At 56.4% G+C, this 18,491-nt stretch overlaps 1 protein-coding gene across 1 annotated transcript in view; it reads right to left on the reverse strand.

The window, feature by feature from the left end:
• Nucleotides 1-1,610: 1,610 nt before the first annotated feature.
• Nucleotides 1,611-18,491, reverse strand: part of LOC144932306 (myomesin-1-like) — a 46,527-nt gene continuing 29,646 nt past the window's right edge. Inside the window, exons 28-38 of the mRNA XM_078856246.1 lie at nucleotides 18,411-18,490; nucleotides 17,036-17,123; nucleotides 16,665-16,703; nucleotides 15,797-15,902; nucleotides 14,292-14,455; nucleotides 14,019-14,055; nucleotides 13,053-13,075; nucleotides 12,866-12,921; nucleotides 12,220-12,435; nucleotides 3,229-3,343; nucleotides 1,611-1,842 (exon numbers count right to left, since the gene is read on the reverse strand). Coding sequence (XP_078712372.1) covers nucleotides 1,667-1,842; nucleotides 3,229-3,343; nucleotides 12,220-12,435; nucleotides 12,866-12,921; nucleotides 13,053-13,075; nucleotides 14,019-14,055; nucleotides 14,292-14,455; nucleotides 15,797-15,902; nucleotides 16,665-16,703; nucleotides 17,036-17,123; nucleotides 18,411-18,490 — 1,100 coding nt within the window. The 3' untranslated portion in view covers nucleotides 1,611-1,666. The remainder of the gene's footprint in view (nucleotides 1,843-3,228; nucleotides 3,344-12,219; nucleotides 12,436-12,865; nucleotides 12,922-13,052; nucleotides 13,076-14,018; nucleotides 14,056-14,291; nucleotides 14,456-15,796; nucleotides 15,903-16,664; nucleotides 16,704-17,035; nucleotides 17,124-18,410; nucleotide 18,491) is intronic.

Genomic DNA, 18,491 nt, shown 5'->3' on the forward strand with positions numbered 1-18,491 from the left:
TCTGCGTCTCGGGAGCCGCACGCGGCTCGTCACGGGCTGCTGCCGAACGTTCTTATTTCGTTCGGGTCCGTCTCGTATCCGCATTGCGGCTCTTCAAATATTTGTTTTACCGAATTTGAAAAAATAGTGCTTCGTGTTATTTTGGTGACCCACCCCTGTTCTCATCAAACAGCCTCGTGCACGACAGAGCCTGCCGACTGCTGCAGAGCCATTGGCCAGCAATGGACACTGTTTTGACTGTAAGCCGTGGTGTTTCCGTGAGATGGAAGTAGCCCCACGACTGATACACACACACAAAGTCTGCAGAGATGCTATCGGGCCCCCTTCAAACGTGCTGCTGGTTCCCGCCGGTCTGAACCGGCCGTGGCTATCGCTGAGAAGTCGCGAGCCGCCGGTTCGCTGCGTGGATGCAGAGGCTGAACCCGCGCGCTCTGCTCCGCTCAGCGGGTGCCAGGACCCCGCAGCGACTTCTAGCGTGGCCCCAAGTATTAAGGGCAAGCACCCGTTTCAAAATAGATGTTATCAGCGCCCGTATGGATAATTTGGAATAAACTTGTGGTAGATATTCGGCGTGCAATGTTTTGGTGAAGGTAGTGACGGGCTGCTGTCTGTCGTGGGTAGCTTTGTGACAAAGTTGTGTTACTTCAGCAGCGTTTTTGTGGTTTGTCAAAGCATGTTGTGACGAGGTCTCAGGGCCGGTGTCTCCACGGAGACGTGGTTTTACACACGCGCTAATATTTATCACAGCAATAAAGATCAAATAGATTTTGTAAAAAGTGGAACACATTGACGAATTACAGAGCCTTGATTTCCCCAACGTTATTTCCATCAGCAGTCACCAAAAGGTGCGGTCGGTAATGAGCGGAATTGCAGTGTGGGAGTGGAGGGCATCATTTGCCAGGGTGCTCATCGGCCAAACTTGCAACATCTCACTGCGCGACGGATGTTTGACACTTTGTCAGTGGTTATGCATTCCCACAATCTGCAGCTCAGAGCAGTGGTCGCTAGTGGCGGCCCCTGACGTGTGACCCTCGACAATACGCAACAGCTGTGAAAACATCGCCCCGTCGTGCTGTCAACCCCAGTAGTTTCAAATGTATGGCGGCCCTAAAACTGATGATGTCTTACCAGCGAAAGTGCCCCCCCTCTGGAAATTAGTGAACACCACTGGCTTTGAGACAATTTAGTTTGGAACACCAATGGCTCCATGAATGCAAATGTTGGTCGAGCAAATTAACCAAAATACTCATCGCAGTTCCTTTGTGCAACTGAGCAATGGAACGGCACCCATCTCCATTGGCAGCACCGTGGTGGGAATTCCACATTCCGATTATTGTGGCCAATCCATTCATAGCAAACATATTCTTAAGATCCCACAAAGTGGTACTCAACTTACCAATCCCAGAAGAATAACGGGCTAAGCCCAACCCCCAAAATGGCCTTGAACATATGACCTTCCAATTGTGGGTCAAACACTCTGAACACAGTGCCGCCTGATCTGTTGCAAAGATATCGAGCGTTTCCATCATTTGTAAAGCCACTACATAAAACAGAACAAGCCGCGGCCGCAGGTAGTAAGGGAGAGGCGTGTGTTCCCACACAGGTGTGGGGCGATCCAGGTTGCCCACTCACGCGCTGCTGAGTGAGTGCGTTCACCCGGCAGCGTTCAGGCGCTCGGCTGAGCGCCCTCCACGTCAGATTCCTCAGCCGTGCGCCTCTCCGTGCCGCCGTCGCCGCCGTCGCCGCCGTCATCGCCGTTATTGACATCGATGGGCGGCTTCTTCTTCTTCTTCTTCTCGTCGGTTGTTTTTTTTGGCCCCTTTTCGCTCTTTGGCTTCGTGGCTGTGGGAGCATGAAAATAACGCGGAGGAATGTGGAGCCATCCCACAGGCACGGACAGGGCCTCGCTGCCAGCGCGGACTGAGCAACGTTTGCTCAATCCGTGCACCGAAGGTGGAATGCGAATGTAAATAACGAGTGCCCTTTATTTAATCAAGAACACCTCACCGATGCGCAAGACTTATTTCAGGACGGTTCTGCATTGTGATGTTTGACAATTTTTGGTCACGAATGTTTGGCTTGATGTGGGGAGGAAAGCAAAGGTACCGGAGAAAACCCATCATGCAAATAAAGCCACGCACAGATAGATTTAAGAATCGATTGCGTTACTGCCATCTCTTAGCCACCTCGTGGCAAGGTTGCCACGCCGAGTCATAACCTGGCTCATACAGAGAACGAAGGACACTTCACAATGCGCAAGAGGTGGCAGGGTTTCCCCACGCCCCGGTGCTTTGGGCACGGCCCCACGTGGCACGTGTGACTCAGCAGCAGCTCGTCTTTGATGAGGGCGCATCAGCCCACGAATGCGTCTCCTTCACTCGAGGAAAAGGGTAGCGGCGCAGCGCTGCAATTGCTTGCTCACGCGACTGCTGGAAAAAGGGCTTCTACGAAAGAGAGAGAGAGCGCTTTGCAGAGGCACTCTGGAGGGCATTTGCCAACTCCTCAACGCTGGCCAGATATTCAGGCAGTACCCACACTTTACCCCACCACACATAACCTGCCTGCCGATTGACTGTGGCCTTGGATCGAACCCATCATTTTTCAGGTCGCTAAAATACATACCCATTTCGTGGGGATACAAAATCGATGGACAGACTGATCCCTGCCATAGCGATGTAAAGTCGTCACAATTGTTGTTCAAGGGCTTCCATGCATACCCACCCAAGGCATTTGTATTCAGCGAGCCGCTTTGACTTCAATAACTGCAGTATCATGCTGTATGGGACGGCCTTAAAGGGTCCATTGTGACGGCCGTTTTGTCAATTCATTCTGGATGGCCTCCCCATGAGGGGTCAATCATGGGGGTGTTCAACCATACTTCACCATGCTGGTTCGTGCAGGATGGTGAAGGGGTCAGGGGGTGGGGCAAATGCAGGGGCCAGTTCCCACATCAATCTCCACTGATGATAGCCGTGGTCGTGGAATCGAACTCAGGTCACCGGGTTCGCAGCGCAGCGCATCAACGCCTGCGCCACCGTTCTCCTCTGATTGGTTGCTTGCAAGACTGCAAGTTTGTGGAAACATCGCAAGGCCGCCCGCATCCCGCATACGGCGCCTGTGCACGCTCGCACGACCGTGTGCATGACCGTGGTCTGATTGCACTGCAAAGGCAGATGTCCATCGCAATGCAGCAGAGCAGCAAGGGGCCTCCGTGAGTGTCGTCGTCACCTTGGTACTTGGGTCGAGTCTCCGGCTCCTCCGGCTGTGGCTCCGGGGCCGGATGCGACACCTCGGAGACGCACATGGCCATGCGGATCTCACCCACGGCCCGAGCCACCACCACCTCGAGCACGCGGGACACCACACGGCAGGCGACAGGGTCGGATTACTTTGATACGCGGGATCCGGTCTCAGATTAGCTGATTAGTCGAGGTGTCAGAGTTAACGTAATGCTCAGAAAGCTAATGTTTTAGCCGTGGCTGGCAATCGACCTCGGGTGGCCCAGGTTCATGGCGCAGTCCTCTAACGACTACGCCACCATCACCCCCTTCCCCCTCACAATTGAATAGACCATTCATGATGAACCTTGTCTCTCCGTATTGTGTGTGCAATCATTGGTGACCGCGCTGAACAAATCAGCTCGCTGCACCTGAAAACCTGACATAATCACAGGCATTTGATACCCGCATTCGAACCCAGGTTCTCCGTGTCAATTGCCACAGAAATATCTTGCCTGAGCAAGTCGAGCACCTGTTGTTTTACTATTTGGGAAGGTTTACATTATTTTGAATGAAAGTGATCATAACACGTAATCAGCCGATACGTGGCTCGGTAACGGAGGGCTGCTCACACACGGCAAATTGAGTAATAGCAGCCCGCTGTGATTTGAAATGATTCTCGTATACTTGAACATCATTGGCATCATAGCCTATCAAACCAATCACATAACCATTCAAACACTCCGGTGGAAATCGCCGGCAGCTGCGTTGGCTGCAGAGATGATGGCCCTGAACGAGCCGTGGTGTGGTGCTGCCCCCCGTCGTACAGATTGAGCACTGCAAGCCACTGCAGTTGCGTCGACAACCGCGCTATGGGCCACGGATTACCGGGGTTCAAAGGTGTCTACTTTAGTAAATATAATACTGATTGTTCGTTCAATAGGGCCCAATAGTTTAGATAGAGTACCCACGCAAATAACAGCTGGAAACCCAGCAGGATGTGTATAACAAATCGGGCTGCTGATGAGACCACATAACTTTGCAAACACGTGGTCTCGCTTCATAACAAATGCTGCTTCATAGTATTGGCCAACAAAGCCAATGGGCTGATTGATTATAAATACGTTTCATGTAAACGTGGACACGCAGGCCAGAGTTATGCTTATATTTGATTTTACGCGCAATGCTCCACAACAATGCAGGAGTTTGCGTGGCATCGAAGGAACGTAGAATTTCCACCACTGGCTCAGGGCATCAGGGCTGCCATCAGAGATAATTTCACTCTCCTATGCACTCGGCGGTTTTTCTTGCAGGTAGCACAATGGAATGATGTTCAAGTCTCAACATACAATTGTTACATTGCTGATGCAAATCGTGCTGCGTGCAGGGTGCGTACAATTAGTAGCTGTGGAATACGCGACGCATCTCGGAGTGACGGTGATCAACCTCGTGGGGTGTGTGAAGGACCACTCACGCGAGCCTGCTGACAGTGACGCTTAGGTGCCTAGAGACATCTTCCTCCCTCTCCTCCCCCGCGCCCGCAGTGCTCCGTGCAGGCGGGGACGCCTCGCGGCTCGGCGAGGCGGTGCTGTTAGCAGCGGTGCGCGCGCTTTGTGGGTGGCACGCGCGCTTCGAGGTGCGGGGGTGAAATCAAGACGCGTGCCGATCGTTCGAGTCTCGCACACCCACACACACACACACCGTGGTAGCCCGCCGTAGAGAGTGCGCGCGCGTGTGTCTGAACGAATCTGAGACCCCTCGAACGTTCGCCCGTCTGTGAATGCAGCAGTGACCCTTGGGTCGCCACCGGTTTCAAGGAGGTGGGACGCGGGAGTTGTCCATCTACCACACGCCTGGCCGTGGCTGGGAAAGTCGCAGTGGGGGCATTGAGGCTGTGTCCCTGTAAAGCATTCGCCACATTCAGCATTCTGTTGCGGTTAGAGAAACTTTCTGGCCTCATTCTCGACCCGCGAAACTGTCCACAAAAGGTGGGGCCGTCTGAGTAGGTGGTGGGGCCAACGTGATGAAGAGCCGGAGGCCACTCACTGAGTGTGTGGCCACTCACGGGGGACACTCACTGAGTGTGTGGCCACTCACGGGGGACACTCACTGAGTGTGTGGCCACTCACGGAGGCCACTCACTGAGTGTATGGCCACTCACGGAGGCCACTCACTGAGTGTGTGGCCACTCACGGGGGACACTCACTAAGTGTGTGACCACTCACGGAGGCCACTCACTGAGTGAGTGACCACTCACGGAGGCCACTCACTGAGTGTGTGGCCACTCACGGAGGCCACTCACTGAGTGTGTGGCCACTCACGGGGGACACTCACTGAGTGTGTGGCCACTCACGGGGGACACTCACTGAGTGTGTGGCCACTCACGGAGGCCACTCACTGAGTGTGTGGGCACTCACGGAGGCCACTCACTGAGTGTGTGGCCACTCACGGAGGCCACTCACTGAGTGTGTGGCCACTCACGGAGGCCACTCACTGAGTGTGTGGCAACTCACGGAGGCCACTCACTGAGTGTGTGACAACTCACGGAGGCCACTCACTGTGTGGCCACTCACGAAGGCCACTCACTGTGTGTGTGGCCACTCACGGAGGCCACTCACTGAGTGTGTGGCCACTCACGGAGGCCACTCACTGAGTGTGGCCAATCACGGAGGCCACTCACTGTGTGTGCGGAAACTCACGGAGGCCACTCACTGAGTGTGTGGCCACTCACGGAGGCCACTCATTGAGTGTGTGGCCACTCACGGAGGCCACTCACTGAGTGTATGGCCACTCACGGAGGCCACTCACTGAGTGTGCGGAAACTCACTGTGTGGCCACTCACTGAGTGTGTGGCCACTCACGGAGGCCACTCACTGAGTGTGTGGCCACTCACGGAGGCCACTCACTGAGTGTGCGGAAACTCACTGTGTGGCCACTCACTGAGTGTGTGGCCACTCGCGGAGGCCACTCACTGAGTGTGTGGCCACTCACGGAGGCCACTCACTGAGTGTGTGGCCACTCACGGAGGCCACTCACTGAGTGTGTGGCCACTCACGGAGGCCACTCACTGAGTGTGCGGAAACTCACTGTGTGGCCACTCACTGAGTGTGTGGCAACTCACGGAGGCCACTCACTGAGTGTGGCCACTCACTGAGGACACTCACTGAGTGTGTGGCCACTCACGGAGGCCACTCACTGAGTGTGTGGCCACTCACGGAGGCCACTCACTGAGTGTGCGGAAACTCACGGAGGCCACTCACTGAGTGTGTGGCCACTCACGGAGGCCACTCACTGAGTGTGTGGCCACTCACGGAGGCCACTCACTGAGTGTGCGGAAACTCACTGTGTGGCCACTCACTGAGTGTGTGGCAACTCACGGAGGCCACTCACTGAGTGTGTGGCCACTCACGGAGGACACTCACTGAGTGTGTGGCCACTCACGGAGGCCACTCACTGAGTGTGTGGCCACTCACGGAGGCCACTCACTGAGTGTGCGGAAACTCACTGTGTGGCCACTCACTGAGTGTGTGGCCACTCACGGAGGCCACTCACTGAGTGTGTGGCCACTCACGGAGGCCACTCACTGAGTGTGTGTCAACTCACGGAGGCCACTCACTGAGTGTGTGGCCACTCACTGAGTGTGTGGCCACTCACGGAGTGTGTGGCCACTCACGGAGGCCACTCACTTAGTGTGTGTCAACTCACGGAGGCCACTCACTGAGTGTGTGGCCACTCACGGAGGCCACTCACTGAGTGTGTGGCCACTCACGGAGGCCACTCACTGAGTGTGTGGCCACTCACGGAGGCCACTCACTGAGTGTGCATCAACTCACGGAGGCCACTCACTGAGTGTGCGTCAACTCACGGAGGCCACTCACTGAGTGTGTGGCAACTCACGGAGGCCACTCACTAAGTGTGTGTCAACTCACGGAGGCCACTCACTGAGTGTGTGGCCACTCACGGAGGCCACTCACTGAGTGTGTGGCAACTCACGGAGGCCACTCACTGTGTGGCCACTCACGGAGGCCACTCACTGAGTGTGTGTGTGCAGGCTAGTGGTCGAGTGGGAGTGGCCATGCACAACTGGGCGGCGCTGATGGAGCCAGGGAGCCGCTGGCAGCTGAGCGCGTCGAGCCCTCCCGACGTTTGGAGCTTGCAGACGGCGCTGTGAGCTGTGGGGGCCGCGGGGAGTGGCGTGCACAGACGAGGCGCGAGTGAGGATAGCGTGGGGGTTAGTTTGTGATGTGTTTATTACCGGCGTCAGGGCAGAGGGCACACGCTACATCGGTGGCAAGGGTTATCGGAACACTGTAGACTTTTTTCATACACGGCTCGTCGAGACTGAGGAATTGACAAACACACTCCGGTCGATCGTACTGGGTCTGTGGGACCTCAATGTCGAGTTCTGTCGTGATTAGATGCACGGGTTGCGTGCACTTTTCTGAAAAATGTGATAGCTCAAAACCCCGAATTTCAACACACGGTGCTCTTTGTGTGGATCTGTAGTCTCCAGAATCGTGTTTTGGGCAAGATCACGCTAGTTATCGAATGGCACGGACAGTTCTCATCGTGACATTGCATGCAGCACTACCCATGGGAAAAGGCCAGATTGTTACCGCAGCCTTAGCTTCCTTAGGCCAACCATCATCTCTCCAGGGTCGATACAATGGGTACTACTTCGCGGGAAGTGGGCAGTGATTATCCTATGGATTTGCATGTTGAATATCGACCGATGACTGTCGCCCACTGTTAAAGGTGAATGTTGTCCAATGCGCAGACTTGCCGTTTGACTGTTACCCTGCATGTGCTCCGGTCTCACATGCGCTCATTGCAATGCTCACAGCGCGTGTGTACGCATTTGCTTGGCTTTAAAATATCCGGCGGGTAGTCGTGGATCTCCACTAAAATGTACCCAACCATTTCATCACAAAAGGAAACTCCCATCTTTTAAAATTTATAAGAATCACTCCCATCACAATGTCACTTGCAGGGGCCGTCACAAAACTCGCGCCCCGCCTCACACGGGGCCTCCTCTCAGGCCTTCTCTCTCCGTGACCCTCACCCCTCCCTCATCCCTTCCTCTTCCCTTCCTCATCCCTCCCTCATCCCTCTTCCCTTCCCGGACACATTCTCAACGTCAACACCTCTACTAATCGTGCCGTCCACTTTTCAGTCTTCAGCAATACGAAACACTCCAAAGGTGAAAACTGCCAACGGTGCAGACAGTGAAAGGGCCAGAATTGTGTCTGGGGGTGGGAGTGGTGCACGCTGTGAGTGTGGTGCACGCTATGAGTGTGGTGCACGCTATGAGTGTGGTGCATGCTATGAGTGTGGTGCATGCTATGAGTGTGGTGCACGCTATGAGTGTGGTGCACGCTGTGGGAGTGGTGCACGCTATGAGTGTGGTGCACGCTATGAGTGTGGTGCACGCTATGAGTGTGGTGCACGCTGTGGGAGTGGTGCATGCTATGAGTGTGGTGCACGCTGTGGGAGTGGTGCACGCTATGAGTGTGGTGCACGCTATGAGTGTGGTGCACGCTATGAGTGTGGTGCACGCTGTGGGAGTGGTGCATGCTATGAGTGTGGTGCACGCTGTGGGAGTGGTGCACGCTATGAGTGTGGTGCACGCTGTGGGAGTGGTGCATGCTATGAGTGTGGTGCACGCTGTGGGAGTGGTGCATGCTATGAGTGTGGTGCACGCTGTGGGAGTGGTGCATGCTATGAGTGTGGTGCACGCTGTGGGAGTGGTGCATGCTATGAGTGTGGTGCACGCTGTGGGAGTGGTGCACGCTATGAGTGTGGTGCATGCTATGAGTGTGGTGCACGCTATGAGTGTGGTGCACGCTGTGGGAGTGGTGCATGCTATGAGTGTGGTGCACGCTGTGGGAGTGGTGCATGCTATGAGTGTGGTGCACGCTGTGGGAGTGGTGCACGCTATGAGTGTGGTGCACGCTATGAGTGTGGTGCACGCTATGAGTGTGGTGCACGCTGTGGGAGTGGTGCATGCTATGAGTGTGGTGCACGCTGTGGGAGTGGTGCACGCTATGAGTGTGGTGCACGCTGTGGGAGTGGTGCATGCTATGAGTGTGGTGCACGCTGTGGGAGTGGTGCATGCTATGAGTGTGGTGCACGCTGTGGGAGTGGTGCATGCTATGAGTGTGGTGCACGCTGTGGGAGTGGTGCATGCTATGAGTGTGGTGCACGCTGTGGGAGTGGTGCACGCTATGAGTGTGGTGCATGCTATGAGTGTGGTGCACGCTATGAGTGTGGTGCACGCTGTGGGAGTGGTGCATGCTATGAGTGTGGTGCACGCTGTGGGAGTGGTGCATGCTATGAGTGTGGTGCACGCTGTGGGAGTGGTGCATGCTATGAGTGTGGTGCACGCTGTGGGAGTGGTGCATGCTATGAGTGTGGTGCACGCTGTGGGAGTGGTGCATGCTATGAGTGTGGTGCACGCTGTGGGAGTGGTGCACGCTATGAGTGTGGTGCATGCTATGAGTGTGGTGCACGCTATGAGTGTGGTGCACGCTGTGGGAGTGGTGCATGCTATGAGTGTGGTGCATGCTATGAGTGTGGTGCACGCTATGAGTGTGGTGCATGCTATGAGTGTGGTGCACGCTGTGGGAGTGGTGCATGCTATGAGTGTGGTGCACGCTGTGGGAGTGGTGCATGCTATGAGTGTGGTGCACGCTGTGGGAGTGGTGCACGCTATGAGTGTGGTGCATGCTATGAGTGTGGTGCACGCTGTGGGAGTGGTGCATGCTATGAGTGTGGTGCACGCTATGAGTGTGGTGCACGCTGTGAGTGTGGTGCACGCTATGAGTGTGGTGCATGCTGTGAGTGTGGTGCACGCTATGAGTGTGGTGCATGCTATGAGTGTGGTGCACGCTGTGGGAGTGGTGCACGCTATGAGTGTGGTGCATGCTATGAGTGTGGTGCACGCTATGAGTGTGGTGCATGCTATGAGTGTGGTGCACGCTATGAGTGTGGTGCACGCTATGAGTGTGGTGCACGCTGTGGGCGTGGTGCATGCTATGAGTGTGGTGCACGCTGTGGGCGTGGTGCATGCTATGAGTGTGGTGCACGCTATGAGTGTGGTGCACGCTGTGGGCGTGGTGCATGCTATGAGTGTGGTGCACGCTATGAGTGTGGTGCACGCTGTGGGAGTGGTGCACGCTATGAGTGTGGTGCACGCTATGAGTGTGGTGCACGCTATGAGTGTGGTGCACGCTATGAGTGTGGTGCACGCTGTGGGCGTGGTGCATGCTATGAGTGTGGTGCATGCTATGAGTGTGTGTGCACGCTATGAGTGTGGTGCACGCTGTGGGCGTGGTGCATGCTATGAGTGTGGTGCACGCTGTGAGTGTGGTGCATGCTATGAGTGTGGTGCACGCTATGAGTGTGGTGCATGCTATGAGTGTGTGTGCACGCTATGAGTGTGGTGCACGCTATGAGTGTGGTGCATGCTATGAGTGTGTGTGCACGCTATGAGTGTGGTGCACGCTGTGGGCGTGGTGCATGCTATGAGTGTGGTGCATGCTATGAGTGTGGTGCACGCTGTGGGCGTGGTGCATGCTATGAGTGTGGTGCACGCTATGAGTGTGGTGCACGCTGTGAGTGTGGTGCATGCTATGAGTGTGGTGCACGCTATGAGTGTGGTGCATGCTATGAGTGTGGTGCACGCTATGAGTGTGGTGCACGCTGTGAGTGTGGTGCACGCTGTGGGCGTGGTGCACGCTGTGGGCGTGGTGCATGCTATGAGTGTGGTGCATGCTATGAGTGTGGTGCACGCTATGAGTGTGGTGCACGCTGTGAGTGTGGTGCACGCTGTGAGTGTGGTGCATGCTATGAGTGTGGTGCACGCTGTGAGTGTGGTGCACGCTGTGGGCGTGGTGCACGCTGTGAGTGTGGTGCACGCTGTGAGTGTGGTGCATGCTATGAGTGTGGTGCATGCTATGAGTGTGGTGCACGCTGTGGGCGTGGTGCATGCTATGAGTGTGGTGCATGCTATGAGTGTGGTGCACGCTGTGGGCGTGGTGCACGCTGTGAGTGTGGTGCATGCTATGAGTGTGGTGCACACTATGAGTGTGGTGCATGCTATGAGTGTGGTGCACGCTGTGGGCGTGGTGCATGCTATGAGTGTGGTGCACGCTATGAGTGTGGTGCATGCTATGAGTGTGGTGCATGCTATGAGTGTGGTGCATGCTATGAGTGTGTGTGCACGCTGTGGGCGTGGTGCATGCTATGAGTGTGGTGCACGCTATGAGTGTGGTGCACGCTGTGGGCGTGGTGCATGCTATGAGTGTGGTGCACGCTGTGGGCGTGGTGCATGCTATGAGTGTGGTGCATGCTATGAGTGTGGTGCACGCTGTGGGCGTGGTGCATGCTATGAGTGTGGTGCATGCTATGAGTGTGGTGCATGCTGTGGGCGTGGTGCACGCTGTGAGTGTGGTGCACGCTATGAGTGTGGTGCACGCTGTGGGCGTGGTGCATGCTATGAGTGTGGTGCACGCTATGAGTGTGGTGCATGCTATGGGTGTGGCTGGCCCCGTGGTGGGGCGACGGTGCTGCCAGTGAACTCGCTCACTGGCAGCACCGTCGCGGGTTGCGCCCCGCCACAGCACGAGGCCTCACCAGCAATGACCCCGCGTTGTTGTACCCTGCAGCCCTCTAACCCGAGCGACAGGTCGACCAACATCACGACTGGAGCGGCGTCCCAGACCGAGGTGAAGCGTGCGTACCGCACAAGTGCACTGCCAGCGAGCGAGTGAAGGGTGGCACACGGTGGGGGGCGTGGGGGGGTGGGGGCCGTGGGGGGGTGGGGGCCGTGGGGGGGGGTGGGGGCCGTGGGGGGGGGGGGCTGCCGCCCGTGACGGCCGCGCGCGTTCGGCCGCCGTCACTGCTTCCTGGCGGCCTTCTTGGCCTCCTTGGTGGCGGCGGCGGCCAGCGCGGCGGGGCCGCCCTCGTCGTCCTCGGCGTCCTCGGGCCGGTAGACACTCACGGTGAAGTCGCCGTTCTCGGCGCCGTACTTGTTCTTCACGTAGACGCTGTACTTGCCCGAGTCGGCCGTGCTCACGCCGTTGATGGTGAAGCTGGCGTAGCGGCCCGACTCGAACTTGGTGACGAAGTGCTCGTCGCTGTGCAGCTCGCGGTCGTTGCGCAGCCACGCGACCTCGGGCGTGGGCTCGCCCCACAGGTCGCACGTCAGGTTGAGGGTCTGCGGGGGCGGGAGAGCACACGCGACGGGTGCGCGTTTAAAGGCCGAGTCGACCTAGAGGAGGCCCAGCCTCACCGGTCCGAAGTGCGCGGCGTGCGCACGGCGACGCCTCCATGTGCGAGACTCACAGCGCGACGCGGAGGCAACGCTGGGAATGAATGAATGAGCAGCTATATACTCTTTGGTTCTTTCGGTAAAGTCACGTAGGTATAAAATAAAATAAATCACGACGTTTCGGGCGCAACACAAGCGTCCGTCATCAGGTGGGAAAGCGTGGTCTGCTGCTGAGGCAGACACAACAGTCTGATTCTCTACCTACCACGTGACTTTACCGAAAGAACCAAAGAGTATGGATTCCTGCAGTCACGAAAGCTTCACATCAAGATGAATGAGCAAGCTCGTGATGTGTAGGAGAAAGTAGAGGTCCCACCTTTCCCTCCTGGATCGTCACCACGTCTGGCAGCCCACCAACCACCCTGGCGCGGTCTGTATGGACGGAACGCGCCGTGAATGTTTAAGCCGCGCGACTCTCAGCGAATGAAAGCGCTTGGCGCTGCGATGGTAAGAGAAGGCAAAGTGTTGTTTTGGTGTGTGAGCGGCTTCTGTTGGATACGTACTCTTCTCTGCGATAGCAGCCGCTCTGTGAGAAACAGCGAGAGAGAGAATAATGTCACACAACCGAAATGTTGACAAATGCATTGCACACACACACACGACACACACACGACACACCCACACGACACACACACACATTGCATCCTAGTTGTGTAATTGCATCAGCCGGTGTTGGTTTCTATTGTGAGTGGATTTCTCTCCAACAACAGATTGTAATTATTATTGTATTATTATTATTCTATTATTGTAATTATTATTGTATTATTGTATTATTGTAATGAACATTGTAATAATTATTGTTGCTCCCTCCGCGTTGTCCCGTGGGCCCCCCCCCCCCCCCCCCACAGGATGACGCTGCGAGCCCTCGGCGCACGCGGGGGTCCCCGACTTCGCCTCACTGCTGCTGCTGCTTCCTGCTGCTTCCTGCTGCTGCTCTCAACCCGCGGAGTTGGTGGCCGAGATGGCGAAATGGCCACGCGTTCAGTTCTTGTCGAGCGGGTGGTCTGGATAAGGCCGAGAGCTCCTGTACATGCAATGCCGCCCACCTCCGTGTCGCTGTTCGATTTCGCTGTGGCTTGAGCCGCGTGTCGCCTGGGACCGGTGCGGTAGGCGGTGTGGGCACGACAGCGCAGCGACATGCTACTGTTGTTCTGCACCCTCCCAGCGCACTGGCCAGGGCTGGTGAAGTATGGTCAAATCACCCCCACTACCTGGACGCCATGGGGAGGCCGTCACCCAGCAGTGACTCGTCAAACGCGCTGTCCGCGTAGACGAACGTCGACCACGTCGACCAAATCGAGAGCAAACACGCTCCGCTTTGCTGCTACGGGGCAGGCCGCGTGCGTGCAGTGCACAGCACCGGTGCTCTACGGAGGGCTGGGGAACAGGCGACGGTGGCCCCGCGTGGCCACCACGGGGGGGGGGGGTATCGCGCGCAGCCCGTCGCGAGCCGTAGCGCCGCGACTTACTTCAGCCGCAGGAACTCGGCGTAGGCGTCGTCGAACGCTGCGGACAGACACGAGGCACGCGTTACATACACCGTGCGGGATACGCGGCGAGGGTCACCGTGCAGGTGGCCACAGAAGTCGTGGGGGTCACCACGGCGCGGGTCGCAGTGCAAAACAGTTGCCGAGGGCAAGCGCGGGGTTCGTAGTGAGAGGCGCGAAGCCGAGAGAGGCTCTTCTCACTGGGGCTGTGGAGCGACGAGCCACGAGGTGTCGGTGGGACACGAGGCGACTCACCTTGGCCGGCCACGTCCACGGTGCGCTTGTGCGTGCCCTTGCCGTCGAACAGCTCCATCGTGTACTTGCCCTTGTCCTTGTCGGTCGGCTCGTAGATCTGCACGTAGAGCTGGTCGCTCACCACGCCGCTGCGCGTCTTGTCCGTCGACGCCAGCTTCGTGTCTCTGCGTGCGGCACAGCCGTCCCGCGGCGGTCGGCGCGCGGCTCGAGGAAGCGTTCTCGGGTCGTGCCGCGTGTCGCTCGGGACGATGCCCAACGTTTAAGACCACGTGCCGGGAGCTTCTTCACGAGGGATATTTGTTAATTGCTCCCTCTCCACTCATCCAACCCGTTCCGTCGCAATCGCGTCGTCGCGAGGCTAAGGGGCCGTCCATAAATGACGTCACGCGATTTTGGACGATTTTTGACCCCCCCCCCCCCCATCGTCACACGGCGTCACAAAAAGTCAGACCCCCCCCCCCCACTCAAATATGTCACAAAGCTCTGCCCCCACCCCAAAAAAATAAAACATGCTTCAAATCGCTTTAAACTATTGTCATTGTAGTGCGTATTTAATGTGGCGCTGCACTCTGTCTGATGTTGTAGGAGAAAACATTTATTAAAAAGTCTATTTAATTCAGTAGAACGTGTTGTCTATATTTATTTAAAGTTGCGCATTTTGATGTGACGTCACATTTCTCACCCCCCCCCCCCTAGGTGCGTGACGTCATTTATGGACGGCCCCTAAAGCGTCCCCCCGGGCCTCTTGCAGAAAGCGGTGTACCACTCTGTGTCGTGGAGCAGCGCTAAAGGATGACGTCACCTCTCAGTGAGCATTGGCGTGTTGTTGGGTTTTGGAACAGCAACTAACGTTACACGCCGCCGTTCTGGGTGCTTTAGCGGTGGCGACAGCGCTGGACGGTTGCTTCGGGTCGACATTTAGAAAACATGCGTTGAGAGTATTTGGCTGCGATAACTTCCCACGTGATGCTATCAATGTATGTTGAACTTATTGTGCAACTTACGTAGCCAACCGTGCTAATCGGTGGTACGGGGGGAGGGCAGCAAGCTGTGACAAGCCGCTTCGTTGAGACGTCACTTGCGATGGCGAGTCGCTTCTAAAAACGAGCTACTGAGCTCACTGGGTCCTTGCCTGGCCAAACAAAAATAGTTTCGTTTATAGTGCGGTGAGGGGGGGGGCTGCAAGGGGGGAGGGGGGGGTCGCGTTCGAGTGGCGGTGGCCCAGCAGGGGGCGCCGCTGGGCAGTGCGGCCACCCCGCGCCCCCTGCCCCGAGCTGCCGCGTCGCCTCCACGCGCACGGAATTCAGTCCCCAAACAAGGCTCCAGGCACGTGGAGCGAAACGTCTGACATCGCGCCGGATGACGCGCGGAGGCGCAACCCGAGAACGCAGCGGAGATACCACGCGGGACGGCGAAACCGGTTGCGTGTAAAAGTGTTGTGGATTCGCGCTCCCCCCGGAGTCAGCGCTGTAGCTGGGGGTGGCCGCACGTGGGGGCACGCTCACCTCTGGTACCAGCAGAACTTGAGCTCCTCGGGACAGTACTTGAGCACCGAGTAGAGTTTGATGCCCTCGGCCGTGGCCTGCAGCTTCAGCTCGGACGCCGACTCAGCTGGGGGCACCACGACACGACACGCTCAGGGCGACCACCGCCACTGGACATCGTCGGCTAGGGTCATCGGCTAGCGTCATGGGTCATCGGTAAGGGTCATCGGCAAGGGTCATCAGTAAGGGTCACCAGCTAGGGTCACCAGCTAGGGTAATCGGTTACTGCTCATATATACAAGGAATCGACGGCTGTCTGGCCAGCGACGAATGACCCATCACGAACACAAAAACACGGCCTGGTTTGTGGCTTTTTCAAAAAAGGTCACAGCAACGAAGTTTCACGACATCAGGGGAATGTTTGGGCCACTTGTAATAGGGCCAGGAAGCGTGAGCGGCTCGCAATCGGAAGGTCGCGAGGTCAAACCCTGCTCAGGGGCTGACTCGGCCCGTCGTCCCTCCGGGGTTACTTCTGGGGAAGTCAACAATGGTTGTCCTATGGATAGACTCGCCCCCACCATAGGAATGTGGAATTTCCACCACTGGCTCAGGGCAGTAAATGGAAGATGAGCACAGCCTCAGTGCTGGTTTGAACAGACAATCACTGAGGCTTTTGAATCCAAGTGGGTTAGGTCGACTCATCGGCAAAAGATGAAATACTTCGTTATTGCCAATACAAATATGCAGATCTCATTCAATCATTATCACCGGCATCATGGGCTGTGCATAGAGGATGATGGTTGATACCGGTTCTCTGTTTGCCATATCATGCGTTCATAAAACAGTTTTCAAGTCGGAATTGTGTTCAGGCCGGCAGCGTATTACTCACCACTAATCCTGCACAGCTCTTGCATCATGGCATCGTACGCTGTCCACGCACAGAGAGACAGAAGGAGGGGAAGAGGACACGAATCCCGATCGTCACTCTCTCCGCGTTCCTCTCAACGCGCCGCGTTTCACCAGCACGTGTGCGATGTCCTTCCCCCGCACCTCCGATGAGCACGTACGGTGCGAAAGACGTTCAACATACAACACGTACATTGTGGGAGCACCTGATTTAAAAACGGGATTTGCTCAAACAACACAGCCGCGACCCAGCGTCTTCTATTTATAGCGCGCGGTGCGCAGCGCATGGCAGGTCAGCTTGCTTTCCAAATAGGGTCGGATGAGGGGAGTGAGTGAGTGAGAGAGAAAACAAACCATCGTCTATGAGTCTCAGAATGCTGATGTCCTTCCCTCGGTCATCCTTCAGGCGCACTTCGTAGACCCCTGCATCCCTCTTGGTCACCTGCACGGGCGACACGTCACGGCCAATGCCGAGTCACATCCGTCTCGTGCCCGGCAGAGGAGCCGGCCGGCCGCCTCTCTGTGCCGTCACGGAGTCTCCGCACCAGGGGCGGGAACCCCCCCCCCGCTCCTTGTCGAGAGCCTCGGCACTTTGCGCACCGCAAAAGTCCCCGCCGAAACATGCGGTAGATCACCAGCGTTGATTTAACAAAGTCTGACTCTGTTGATGAGCCACCGAATTTCGGAACCGCTCCAGAGTTTGCTTCTAATAAAACAATGGTGCTGAAAAAAAACACTCACAGAAGGTCGTGCTGCTGATGGGATGTGTATTTTTTTTAAATATATATATAACTTAAGATGATAAAAAACACTATTCCCAAAGTCAAAACTATCCCCCTCCAGCTGAGGTGCTCGAGTGAAGGATGACTGTCGTTTGCAGGCCGTGTATGTTGCCCTCCCGTGGCCGTGAGCTTGTAGCTAACACAACCACAGGATGTGACTTCCCTACCTTGGCTCTGTACAATCACAAGGGACTGACTGACCAAGCAAGTCAATTTAACACGAAGGCTTGTGTGTGTCTGTGTGTGGTGGTGTAGCGGCTAGCGCTACGCTGCGCTACCAACCCAGCGACTCGAGTTTGACTCCAGCTCACGGCCAACACCAGTGACTTATTTCAATCGGTCCTGGGTTTCTCCTAGGTCGACTCAGCCTCAAATGAGGGGGATACAAAGGCGGCCTTTTGTGGTGTTGGCCTCCCCCTCGTCTGCCATGCCGTGCGTACTGCACCACGATCCCTGACAAATGGGTTTGATTCGCGGCCGTGCCTCAGTGGCAAGGGCCATCAGGATTTACCACCGAGCTGCCCTCAATCAAGTGACAACCTTTTGAGTTAATGCTACACTGGTGCTCTTGAGTAACAGCACTGAACCCACAACACGTGCAGAAATAATGAGGGTTAGCCCACAAGTAAAACATGACCCGCTGTACTGCCCGGGCATGACGGAGGAATAGAGAATAGAGAGAGATCTGGGCAAGGGATTGGGGAGGAGGGTGCAGAGGGAGAAGGACAATTAGTGGGTGTCTGGCAAGATCAGCTGACAACCTGTGATGATTTCGTGATGTCTGAACATCGGCACTGGTGAGACAAAGGCGGCCACGTGCGATGCTGGCGACACTGCGCGCTACTAGTGTCGTGTCGGCCTTAGCAGGTGCTCGCTAATAACACCTGCGCCTAAAGTCTATAAGGCTGCGCGGGGGATCTTTGTCTTCGTGCTGCCCTGCGGTTCACCTGCGTGATGAGCAGCGTGCAGATCCCATGGTCAAAGTCATGGTCCTCGTCCACCATGATCTCATGCGCGTCCTTGTACCA

This window comes from Lampetra fluviatilis, chromosome 5 (assembly GCF_964198595.1).
Source record: "Lampetra fluviatilis chromosome 5, kcLamFluv1.1, whole genome shotgun sequence".
Classification (NCBI taxonomy): Eukaryota; Metazoa; Chordata; class Hyperoartia; order Petromyzontiformes; family Petromyzontidae; genus Lampetra; species Lampetra fluviatilis.